The 12,812-nt window shown below is 45.9% G+C and overlaps 1 protein-coding gene across 1 annotated transcript in view; it reads right to left on the bottom strand.

Annotated features, from left to right (window-relative positions):
- Positions 1-3,847: 3,847 nt before the first annotated feature.
- Positions 3,848-12,812, bottom strand: part of ADCY5 (adenylate cyclase 5) — a 203,288-nt gene continuing 194,323 nt past the window's right edge. Inside the window, exons 16-21 of the mRNA XM_010221202.2 lie at positions 10,071-10,097; positions 9,547-9,679; positions 7,817-8,080; positions 7,280-7,484; positions 6,410-6,534; positions 3,848-4,984 (exon numbers count right to left, since the gene is read on the bottom strand). Of these exons, the coding sequence (XP_010219504.2) occupies positions 4,856-4,984; positions 6,410-6,534; positions 7,280-7,484; positions 7,817-8,080; positions 9,547-9,679; positions 10,071-10,097 (883 nt within the window). The 3' untranslated portion in view covers positions 3,848-4,855. The remainder of the gene's footprint in view (positions 4,985-6,409; positions 6,535-7,279; positions 7,485-7,816; positions 8,081-9,546; positions 9,680-10,070; positions 10,098-12,812) is intronic.

Genomic DNA, 12,812 nt, shown 5'->3' on the forward strand with positions numbered 1-12,812 from the left:
TTGTCTTTACTTGTGAAAGTGTAGTTTATCCGTTACTGATGAAATTCTATTTTTTTTTTAAAGTGAACTTTACAGAGCATTTTTATCAGTTGATGGGCCCTCTGTTTGCTAATGTGGCTGCACACAGAGCTATCCAAAAACGATTCTGAACTCTTGCAGCATTTATGAAGTTGTCATGACCCTGAATAATGTTTTCCTTCTTCCCCCAAGGCAGAGCATCCTGATGAAGATCCAAGTACACATTTAGGAATTAGGAGGTGGGATAGACGCTTACGGATATCTGCGTCCTGAATGCAAAGCTCTGACCGGAGCACATGGCTCTGCTGATGCTGGAAACGTGTAAGTGGCGCAGGAGGATTAGCCCACTAACCTGTATTGTGAGCAGAGCTTAAGACCATGCCCTAGTTACCAAGCAGCAGGCAAAGCTTGAAAGCAGATGGGAAGTGGGCTATAGGCTCCTTCTCTCCTGTTGGAGCTGCTGAAGAAAAGCCAGATGAGGACAGCTTAGGCCAGAAGCTACCATGCGTGCTAGCTGGGGGAAGCCTGGGGCCTGCCTTGAGTGTGAGTTCCCAAGCAAGAACCAGCTCCTCTTCTGTCTCCCTGCCCTTCCCAGGATGCAGTGAGTATCTTTGTACTTCTTCAGGCAGCTTAAGGTGACCACTTTCCTAGCAGATGGGTAGCCTTGGTGGCTCCCGTTCTCCTTCTCTGCCCTCCCTCCCAAGTACTTACTTATATGAGCTACTTTTATATTTACTTCATGCCTAAAGTCCACCAGCCGCCTGGTGAAACTAAGAGCCACCGTGGAAGGGGCTCGAGCCAGGTGCCCTACTGAGGTGTTTAAAGGGAACGAGGAGGAACCTTCCCCAAGGGCCTCGTGCCTGAGGGGGAGGGAAGGGGTGTCTGGAGGAGCCAGGGCAGCGCTAGTGCCCGACTACTGTCTCGTGGGGCTGGGTCTGCCCTGCCTTCTTTCTTGGCTTGGGTGCTGCAGAATTTAGGGCACGTTTTTATGTGCTGCAGCAACGAGGCTCGAGGGCTACGTGCAGTAACAAAAAACAGGGGAATAGAGACTTTTTTGCCATTACGAGGTCTCCTCATCTCGCAGTCTTGATTCCTCACCAGAGCTCTCCAAGCACGTGCCTCTAGGGAGCAGCAGTGGAGTAGGTAGCGAGGGCTTGTTCTGATCTGTGCGGAGGGAAGGGGCTGCTGACTGGGCTCAGGGCTCATTTCTCTTGGTCTGTAAATGACACATGAGCATTCGAGCCTGAGCAGTGACTGCAGGTAGTGACTGTCTTCAGGCCGTGCTCCCCGCCACAGCTGAACTGGGTTTTGGCCCCGCTACGGCCGCTCTTCCAGCCTCGCTCTGTAACCAGCAGCCCTGTTCACGGCGCTCCTGCTGGGGAGGTGGGTCCAGTAGGCGGCAAGAGGTGTTCGTAGCTGCAAGGCCGGGCCCAAAGCAAAGCGCCCTGGGCTCTGCCCCTAGCTGTTCTCCCATGGTCTAGTGAGTAAAAGCACATCTGGAGGCTGGAGCCGTATTACATACTGTCCTGACTTGCTGGCTGTATGCTTGTATTGGCGGGCTTGTGAAGTAGTAAGCAGTTCTTCAGTCTTCCTTAAGGACTATTAAAAACAAAACAAAGCTCCATTTTTAAGAAGTACTTCATTGCTGCTGCCTTTTTTTTTTTTTTAATTTGTACATTTACGTTCTTGGTAACTTATCCTTCCTTTGCTATCAACTAGCAATTTCAAGCCATTGCATTCTTAAGTGCCTGTACAGGCTCCTGACCAGAAAACCTCAATTTAAGCATGCAGCGTTTTGTTTCTTGGTTACGTGTAACTACCCCAATTAACAGCAAGTTGAAGCGTTGTGTTTACAGTGAGGAAATGGGAACCATCTTTCACGTATAGCAATTGTACATGTTGAATTAGACAGGCCTGCTACCTCTTTCCAGTTGTCCTCAGGGGCCTCAAGCACCTTATTGCATCTGCTCTGCTCAGTTCTTTGGGCGTCCATGCACCAAGGCAGGTATTTTTCTGTGATTTTTTTTTTTTTTTAATAATAGCTCTCGTAAGTGGTTTTTGTTTTTTAAGCCAGGCAGGTGTCACCCCTATATACTTAAACATAGTGCAGCACCCACGATGTGACAGCTGTCCCGAGACAAACTTTGCAAGGTAAGTGGGGACGCAGAGTACACGCACGGGTGAGGATTAGGATGTTCATCACACGCAGCAGAACTGGAGGGCCTGTAACTGCCCAGAGCTCCCCAGCAGCGGAGAGGAGAGGGTCAGTCCCTAGTCAGGAGATTTGTGTTTCTGTACACAAAAGCAGTAGCCAATACACAAATTGCATCCAATCTCTTCACTAGCCAGATACATCTTAAATAAAAGAGAGACACTCTACCAGTGAAACAGTGTTTAATATAGTTAAATTACTTAAATAGATTTCAATTTCCATGGGAAATCATAACTGTATCCATTTTTGCAAGATCCAGAGTAAAGAGTGTGTGAATACCCCTTGAAATGATCATGACACACTGTCAACAATCACAGCTAGAGATACTGGGGACTTGAAATTTCATTGACAACACAACTTCATAAGATGAATTAAAAGTTAAGAAGACTGCAGACTTTCATAAGGTAGAAAGCAAATCTAAAACTGAATGAATGGCATGGAGCTAATGAAAATCAGTGAGGGAATAAAAGGGATGGAAGGTGGAAAAAATAAGTGTAATAGTGTGATGCAACTGAAGTATTTTGCAAACCAGGAGAGATGTAAAGGAGCAAAAGTATAGTACAAGGGCAGACTTGGCAGTTTTACAGTAGTCAATATACTATACTTTTCAGTGATGTTTCCTAGTGGTGGAAGGGGAAGGAACGGGGCGATGCCATTTAAGCTCAAGTTTAAATGGCTTAATGCTACGGGTATGCTGAGCAACATGGCAAATTAAGACAGACCCATGGATTTTAACTTACTCTTGTTGTCAAGTAGGAAAAAGTAAATCACCACCATAGTGCAATCAATCTTTAAGCTGTTAATACTACAATATTCTGCCCTGAGAAGAGTGGAAAAGAAAGAACTTTATTAAATGTCAAAAGATTGGAGTCGTTTTGAGTGCTAGCCAAATTCAATATCAAAACTCACCTCGTAGAATATAAAAAATAGAACTTTTTAAATTCTTTTTTTTTAATAAAATATCAAGGGATTTTCTTCAATAGTTAAAAAAGGTACATGAATGATAACAGTGAGCTATTCATCAACCCTGACTAAAGATAAGGATGCCCAACACAATATCAGTGGCACTGTTTTTTAAGGTCACCCACCTCATACATAAGAAGTTCTTCATCATAATCTTGTTTTGAAAAACCACCTAACTCCTGAAAACTGAAAATGTGTGACTCAGTTTCAGTACATGCAAGGAAAGTCAACTCAGCGATGCAAGGACGTAGTTTTTTGCAATGTCAAATGGCAGTTGAAGTATCAGTCAACTCTCATATCAGCAAGATTGAATTAATACCAACTATGGAAAATTATTTTTTAAAGAAAAGTTCAATTTTTTTTTCTCCTCTTCTTACATGAGCTCCCTGTTACAGGTAGAGGAGTTGCTTAGAGCTCTTTTCAACATGCTTGTTAGTACCTTCTCATTAGCTAAGCCTCATAGGTCTTGTTTCCATCTGGTAATACGCCACCCTCAGTCTGAATGCTGCATTGAACAACTGTGTGGTTATTGTATTTGTTTTCTCCTCTTCTTTGGGGTGGTAGATTTTTCTTTATTTCACTTAGAAATGCATGTGATTCAGCCTGGAAACTCACCTGTTGCTGTTGGTTTGTATAGTGATAATCTGAAAACTGCCAAGTCTGTGTTCAGAGTATTATGCACAAAAAAAATTACACAAAAGTCTACAGGTTATATACACCTCCCAACACACCTTGGTGCAGACAGCCTGTCTTCTAATTTATATATAATTTACAAAATATAGAATTTGGTATATCTGTTAGATCTCCATGTTTTCAATATTACAAAATAAAAAATACAAAAAAAAAAAAAAAAAGACACAACAAATTTCAGGGGTGTTCCCCCCAACAAAGTGTCTCTGTTTACATCTAGTCTTTCCCATGTAAACTGATATATACCAAAGAAGAGCACAGAAGACTTTTTGTTTAATAAATATGTTTGTAGAGCCATCCTTCCTGATCTCGATGTTCCCTGGCGTTGGCTGCGCCAGCCCCCCTCAGCAGAGCAGTCTTTCAGCCATAGAAAAGGAGGACGACGAGGGGGCTGGCCTGCAACGTCCTTCCTCGCGGAACGGCGTCCCATGCCATCCTCAAAGGCCTTTTGTGTGTTGCAACAGTGGGTGTCAATTTTAAAAGCCCATTCAAAACAGCTAATAAAAGCACAGTGGTACACTTCAAATAGCTGGCAGTATGGGATGGAAACAGTATGGGAGTGCAAATCCATTCCAAAATAATGCTTTGTAGTGAATCATACATTCCTTCAACCAAGTAAATGTTGTGTTGCTTCAATAAATACTTAAATATCTTCTTACATCCTTGTGGTAGCAGCCTTAACTTTTACAATTCCAAATTCATGTCTCGTCTGTGACTTCCTTCGGTGCACATCTTTGGTCGGTTTAGCACGCGGGCAGGAACAGCTCCCAGGGGTTTCTGTCCCGCTTCTGCATCTCATGATGGGTGGCCAAAGTGGTTGCTGATACCAGTTCCAGAGTCACGGTGTGAAATTTCAACAACGCTGCATTTTTTTTTTTTGTTTAGATTCACTGCCAAAAAACATGATTCTTCGCTGCTTTACAATCTTGTTCAATGCAGATTCCATGTTTGGGAGCGATGCTGCAATTGGTGCTAACTGATGGGAGGCCCTTCATTTAGGAAGTAGGTGGTCATCTCCCCTTTGCCTTTGACCTTAATGACGCCTCGATATTCCAGCCGATAGTTGTTGGCTGCTAAAACCTGGTACATGTCTGTGGTTACCTGCAGAAAGGAAACGAGTAAACAGATGCTTGGCTGCTTTTTGTTTGTTTTTGGAGTGCTTCTCAGGCAAAACTTGTGTAGTGTCAACCTATGTGATTGGTACATGGTGCCATCTAGAACAGTTTTGTTCTAAGTTGTTTTTTTTATATCAAGAAGTTGGCAGAAGTTGCAAAACAAATTTAAACTGCAGAAAATGAGAACCTGTCCAAGGCATACAGGTTACACAAGGTGAGGAGAGCCTGATTTTAAAAGGAGCCTGAAAACAAAGAAGCACCTAGGACTTCAGTCATCCTGCAAGTGTTGTTAAGTGATTGACAGGTAATTAGTCAAAAAAATAAAAGAGTCTAGAAGTTCTAGGGAAAAATAAGAATTGAGAAGTAAAATGGAACAACCGATTTATCAAGCCCAACCCAGTGGATGTTTAATTCAGAAAGGGTGAGGGGGTGCTTTTTGGTGGAGGAAAGGGCAGGGGGAATGAGACTGCATGGACTCATCCTGGAACTCAGGATCCAGGACCCAGCCTGGATCCGATGTCATTGTGCAGATGCTATTCAAATAATAATCCATCACTTATATCATGGAATGACTCTCAGTAGATTCAAGGCCAGATTTCTCAGATATTTAGGGGCCAAGTGGCAGCAAGGTGGCTCACAGACCTATCAGAGCTGAAGCAAAAAGGACTGGCAACTCCCAGCTGCCAGCAGGGCTTGATGCCTCATTTGCAAAGGTCCCTTTGAGCACCTAATCTGACCCCAACCTTGTAAAATCTATCACTCAAAGCATTTGAAATTCTTACTCTTTGCCCCAATGCTATTGCATAAACATCAGCTTAAATGTGCCATAAGCTTACAGCAGCATGAAAACAAAGAGCAGCAAGTATCTGTTAAAGCCCTTCTATGGCAACTCATTTCTTATAATGCATTGTCTCAACCTTTTTTTTTTCTGGGTGTCTTTAAATATTTCTTCTGCTTTCCTACAGCTGTGAAGTTGCGGTGCTGATTGCTGATTTAATTAGCTTGAAAAACAACTGCCCATGGGCTGTCTTGTGGGGCAGCTTAAAGGGTGTTGGTTAAATATTGATGCAGTTAGCTGACAGCTTAATTGGGAAAAAAATAAGCAGTGTGGCTTCCGCGCACACATTTAACATCAGTTACTCTAATTATTTTAGCTCCCATCAGCGCTTTCCCCTGCAGCGCGGCGGAGGCAGCGGGTGAGGGCAGCGCGTCCCCTCACAGGCCCCGTCCGCGCGCCCGCGGTGTGGCGGGATGGAGCAGGGCAGCACCGAGCCGGGGCCGTGCTCAGGGGCTGCCAACACAGTCCTCAGAGCAGCCCCGACTATGGAAACGCGTTCGTGACTCCGGTGCTTGGGAAATAAACCCACACACTGAACGGCCGCGCGGGCAGGCGCCGCGGCGGGGCCCTCACCTGGATCCGGTCGGGCACGCCGGTGCTGTCCATGCGGCTGGCTACATTCACGGTGTTGCCCCAGATGTCGTACTGAGGCTTACGGGCGCCGATCACCCCCGCCACCACGGGACCGATATTGAGGCCTAGAAAAAGACAAGAAATTGCACAGCCCTCAGCTCCAGCACGTAGGCTGCACAGCAGGTCTGTGGCACACTAGTGATCAGACAACACAAAAATCCTGAGGGTCACTGGTTCTAGTGGTGCTTTACCCCAACACATAAAGCTCTGGCCAAACCAAGGGGAAAGAAAGCAAAAAGTTGTTGGTGTCTGTCTTCTCCGCTCAATTAGCCACCACTGTCTATATGGCAGCACAGGCTGCATCTGCCCAGCCCAGAGCTATTTTCCAGGACAGACACCATTATAAACTTTCCTGGTGAGCTGGCTGCCAAACAAATGGCACCCCTGGAATTTGGCACATGGCTGCTGAGACACTGGGTGGCAGTGACAGGTAACGGAGCGTCCCCATGTCCTCCCAGTACAACCACAGCTTGTGCCCGCTGCACGCTTTCCTTCCTTCTCCTGGCCTGGCTCTTTTTACTCTCTAAGCCATGTGGACCCAAGAACCACAGGGTATGTGGGCACATCAAAGGCAGAATGAGCCCAAGCCCTAGAAGACCCACTGCTGTGGCAAGACCTGCTAAGCAGCCCAACTGCTCCCAGTATTCCAGGGAGTTTTGGTAACGAGGACGCTGTCCTAGCAGAACTGCTCTCAGCCCATATCATACAGGCTAAGGGCAGCTAAGGTGACATCCATCGCATCTATGCTATAAAATCCCCAGTCAGAATAATGGCTAACTATATTTCATCCTGTAAATACAGTGACATTACCTATCTTCATCTGGAAGTTGTTGAATGAATGTTCATTAATATATTTCATTTGGTCCATTAACCTCATGGCAAAATCAGCCAGAGCTTTGATATGCGTTTTCCCTTCCTTGTCGTAAGTGGAATCATTGAGGCCCGAGGCAGCCATGTAGGTGCTGCCGATGGTTTTGATCTTCTCCAGCTGCCGAAATTGGTCTTCACTTATTATCTGTTTCACAAGAGAGGAACAAAGGAGCAAATGAGCCTTGACAAACATATACGTGCCATTAATGTCCTTGCCACGTGTCCTCCCCAGGGCAAGCCCCTCAAGGTGCTGAACAGAGTGTTCATGCTGAAAGCACAGAGTCCTCCTGCAAAGAAGGGGATCAGTTATTGGGAGAAGGGACATGGAATGAGAGAAACTTTTATCTGAGCGATTGAATTAATTAATGACATCTCGAGCAAGGAGCAATAAGGCACAAGGACTCAGCCAACCAGCTTCCCTCAGGAGCTTGGCACAGCCTAGAGGCGCTCACTGCTGCCTCTGCTCGCCCGACTTACCTCGTCGAAGTCAGCGATGATCTCGTTGAGCAGGCGCAGACACTCCACCCCTTCGTTGTTGGCCTCCAGCTCCACGTAGAACTCGGAGAAGTTGCTGATGGAGGCGAACATGACCGCCACGCACTCGCACGACTGGTAGTAGAGCTCGTCGTTCCGCCGCTCCTGCGCCAAGAAATGGGCTGCCACGTCCTTGGGCAGAATGTTGTGGAGGAGGCGCCTGTTGTAGGCCTGCAGCTCCTCCATTTCCTCTTTCTCTTCCGTGGCCTGGTTTAGGAGGGAGACAGCGGCATGCTTACACTTTTTGGTAACTGCTCTGGAGGAAAGCAAGCTGAAAATGAGCTCATGTGGAGGACAGAAATGGAGGAAAGCAGGCCATGGAGAACAGCAGCAGTGGTCAGAACCAGAGGAACACGCGGAACACACGTTTTCCAGTAGAAGAGTTGGCGTGTGTGAGCACCTGAGCGGCTTTGCTTTACAATCCCCTCCCTGGCATCCACATTTTCACCTAAATGACACTCATTTCCTGCACGGTTTGGGTGCACTGATGGTCATGAAGTACCTTCACACTTGCACACATGACACAGCCTGGTCCAACGCTCCACAGAGGACTTCTTCACCAGTCTTAACAACCCCTTTCTCTAGTTGGAGTGGGATATGTCAGGAGCAAAGGGGCCAGTGAGGAGTTTCTGATTGTTTCTGCTAAAATGTGTGTGAATTTAGAATTAACCATCAGATAGAACAAGAACTTCTGCAGAGATGTACCTGCCCACAGCTAGGTGACTAAAATAAAATGAGCATTCAGTGTGCACGAGATTAATCAGACTTCACAGATAATTATTCTCTGAGCATGTGCTTTTGCTTTGCAGAATTGCAGAGTTCCAGCATCACCACAGTTCATTGCTTCTGGTTTGCAGGTAAACGTACAGAAGTGCATGTACTCACCTCTCCTCCCTACCCTGATACCCAGCAGTAGCAATATTTTTTTCCTCCTGTTTTTACTTTTTGGTCATTTTGTGTATTTCTGAGTAAAAAAAAAAAAAAAAGGACACAGAGGTTCGGGCAAGGCCTGGGTCCTGCACAGCTGACAGACTGGCCCTGCAGCAGGGCTCGGGTTGGCACCGTCCAGGGCAGTAGTGCAGCTGAGCCTGTGAGCACAGAGCTGGCTCTGCTGTGAAGCCCAGGCAAGTCAGCTCACCCCTTCCATCATTTCACCACTTATAAATAAGGGTAACAATGTTCATCTGCTTCCAGAGGAGCTTTAATTAATTAGCCTATTTGTAGAATTATGTCCTACTGTTCAAAAAAAAAAAAAAAATCCAAAGAAACCCTTTGGTCCCCCAACCATGACCTAGGGGCACAGCTTGCTTGAGAATCACCTAAGGTAGCCAAACAGCCCTCATAGGCACAAGTAGTAAAAATATTAACACTGAAACTAGTGACAGAAGCAAAAAGGGTGACATTATCTGTAGCGTGGTTGTTATCCAGTATTGCTGCCTAGGGACTAATAAGGACTGGATATCCACCCAGTTCCCATTGCTTAGCAAGGAGGGGAACAAAAACACAATGGCAAATCTTTTGAACCCCTAAACACAGCAAACTAGAAAGTCGACTTCATCCTGAATTCAAAGGCATTTTTATGACACTCTGAAACTTGACAACAAACAGCGCAAAGGTGCTAGACCAACACCAGTGCTTCTGCGCACTCGCCCAACACGGTAACCACCACTGACCTGAAGCTTCCAGAGGAAATCAAGGCGGGCAGTGGATTCCACTTGCTGGGCATGCAAGTAGAGCGCCAGGACGAACACGGTGATGATGACAGGGGTCACAATCTTCAGCGCGACTCGTGTCATTACTGGAGCACTACAGCCAAAAAGACACAATTTCCCCATTATTCACAGGCCAAGAAGTGATGCAGCTTAGCCCCGCTCTCCAGGCCCCAGGTAAGGCTAACCTGTATTTATACAGAAGGGTTTTGCTCTTCCCTTCTGAAGCTTTTGAAGCAAAGCGACAAAGAATACCTGCAAAAAACTTAGACTTTTCGCTCAGGGATATGGGTTTCTAAAACAGGACTTTGAGACTGGAAATTTAATACCTATTAATGTTTTTTACAGTGCTTTGCATCAGATCCCAGCAATGCATAGTAAAGCACCAGATTTGTCTATTGGTGACCCAACACGCTGATACTGCTCCCTGCGAGCAGCAAATGTTGGCCAATGAGGAATCACAACTATTTCATGCCAAAAGAACTCACCATGAGGACGATGCATTTGTAGCCATGCTGAAAAACAAACAAACATAGAGCCAAGGTTAGGAAAGTGGTTTGCCCTCTCCAGCCCAGGTCTTTTTGCACATTATTCAACAGCATCACTGCAATGTGGCACCTCTAACACTGTGTGGGGCTGTAGCCCTTTAAAAACATGAAATAAGAAAAAGATTGGTGGTGGCGGCACTCAAATCTGAGCTGCACTCACAGATCCAGATGGATGGTGCAAGGTGGTTTGTGTGTAAACTGCCAAGCAGCACAAGGAATCGGAGACTCCTTCAGGCTTGCAACGTTAGTGTGGGGTGCTCAGCACATGCTTGGGCACCTGCCACTACACAGGTCAGGCAGAAAATCTTGTGTTAGAAAAGGCAGCTTTGCAATCACTCATGGTGAGGGCCGGCTCCCCTTTGACTGTCACATACAGCGCCGCAAGGTGCTCGTATTGAGCAGAGCTGCTGCAGGGGATGGGGGTTGTGCTTCTCGCACAGCTAAAGGACAGAAAGGAGTTTTCTGGTAGGCAGGAGCTCGCTCAGTGTCTGCCCGATGGGCTGCTTAATGCTGCAGAATTTCTTCTCAAGTGTTGGTGGAGCATTAGGAGGCTGAGAACCACAGAATCACACACAATCACAGAATGGCTGAGGTTGGCAGGGACCTCTAGAGATCATCTAGTCCAACCTCCCTGCTCCAGCAGGGACACCTAGAGCACGTGGCACAGGGTGGCATCCAGGTGGGTTTGGAAAATCTCCACAGAAGGAGACTCCACAACCTCTCTGGGCAGCCTGTTCCAGGGCTCTGTCACCCTCACAGTAAAGAAGTTCTTCCTCACATGGAGGTGGAACTTCCTGTGTTTCAACTTGCACCCGTTACCCCTCGTCCTGTCACTGGTCACCAAGGAGAAGAGCCTGGCCCCATCCTCCCTACAATCACCCCTCAGGTACTTGAACATGTTGATGAAATCTCCTCTCAGTCTTCTCTTCTCCAGACTAAACAGGCCCAGCTCGCTTAGTCTTTCCTCATACTCCAGCCACTTAATCATCTTCGTCACCCTGTGCTGGACCCTCTCTAGAAGGTCCATGTCCTTCTTGTATTGGGAGGGCCCAGAACTGCACCCAGCCTCACCAGAGCTTTGGATGGGCAAAAATGCCCCCTGCAAGTAATAATGGAGCTGCATTGGTAGGTTGCTCCTCCATGGGACATTTCCAGTAGCAGTTGGCTCTTTAGTGAAGCCTGATTCATGGTCAAAGTGCTCATCTGCAGCAGGACAGGTGGCTGATTTAGGGGACAGGTCCCATAAGGACAGGAGAGTCCCCCTTATTGCAGCCTTCAAGCCTCCCAGACCACATGCTACAGCTCAAACAGAAATGACAGGCTTGTGAGCAAGCCATGAGCAAAGCTGTTTGGGCTCCACTTTGAAGATCACATTGGTTCATCGTATCTTTAAAACCAAGGTGTTTGGTTTACCTTCTGCATATGAAAAGTAACATAACAACAGCTCTGTGCTTCCAGTTATGTGCTTCAAATGTTGAAGCACTGGTGTGTCACAGCAACCAAGTTTAGCAATGCTCAACATGCTGCCACCAGCCTGTCAGCTCCCTGCATGCTGGGTTAGTTTGTACCCAGAAGTGTGAAGCAGCATCTGCATCACTCCTAATTAGCCAGAGCACCGTAATGGCTTCAGAGTAGACAGTAATTATACAGCTACAATGGACATCCAATTAAAGCAATATGAGGCCATGGGTTTGTTTTTTTCTGTGCGTGTTTGTTTTTTTTAATGTCAGTTGGACAACAAGTTACATCTCTAAACTATGTATGTGCATGCTGAGCTTCCATTTCCCACCAGACCCAATGGTCTGCCTGTTTTGGGGACACTGAAGAGCTGTCCGTGGAGATCTTAGTACAAAACAAGGATAATTTAGTGAGAGATAATACAGCATCCACAGAAACTTATTTCTGGGAAAACCTGCTAACCCTCTACACTTTATTACTGACATCTTGTTTGTGGAGTGAGGTAAATTATACTTCTAAGTGCTATAATTTTGCTCAGTGCTTGACTCAAAAGAATGAAATGATATTCAGGATATAAAATGCTTTTATTTCTCTAATTATTTTAGAAAAAGCTAAATAGCTTCCGCTGTTGGAATTCATACCTTCTGCAAAAAGGAAGGGAAATCTCATTCTCCTTGTACCCCCCACAGAAAGCTCCATGGGGTTTCCTACATAATTTTGTTTGCTTGAGTTGAAAATATTAAGTGGTTTTATTGTCAAGGGATGTGAAAGCCAGACTTCCATAAATTTTTACTGGGCACACACAAATCCTAAAGCTCATGGAATATTAATGTGAGGGACAGAACTATCTGAGTGCATCCAGCTTGTAGCAGTTAATGACCATCAACAAAGTTGAGCAACTACATAAGCTATTTCATAACATACGGAATAACCCTGGGAAGCACCACGGGTGTCTTCTCAATCATCCTTGTGTCTTAAGACAGGAAGAAACATAGCAATGATCCCAGACAGGTGTTCCACCTAAAATAGTCTTTAAAGCATCAGGGTTGGATATGCTACAATTGCCGTACTGGGTTATCCCAGCACTTACCAGATCTTTATCATTAAAGAGTTTCCTAGTGCCTGTGTAAATATTCCTTGGTGTGATGTATGTTATGCCTTCATGTTCTCCCCAATGTGCGGTTGCCAAGTTTCTTCTCACCATTCTCTTTTCTGGAATAAACA

Source organism: Tinamus guttatus, unplaced genomic scaffold, assembly GCF_059628265.1.
Source record: "Tinamus guttatus ecotype Peru unplaced genomic scaffold, ASM5962826v1 Tinamus_guttatus_pri_ptg000060l, whole genome shotgun sequence".
Taxonomy (NCBI): domain Eukaryota; kingdom Metazoa; phylum Chordata; class Aves; order Tinamiformes; family Tinamidae; genus Tinamus; species Tinamus guttatus.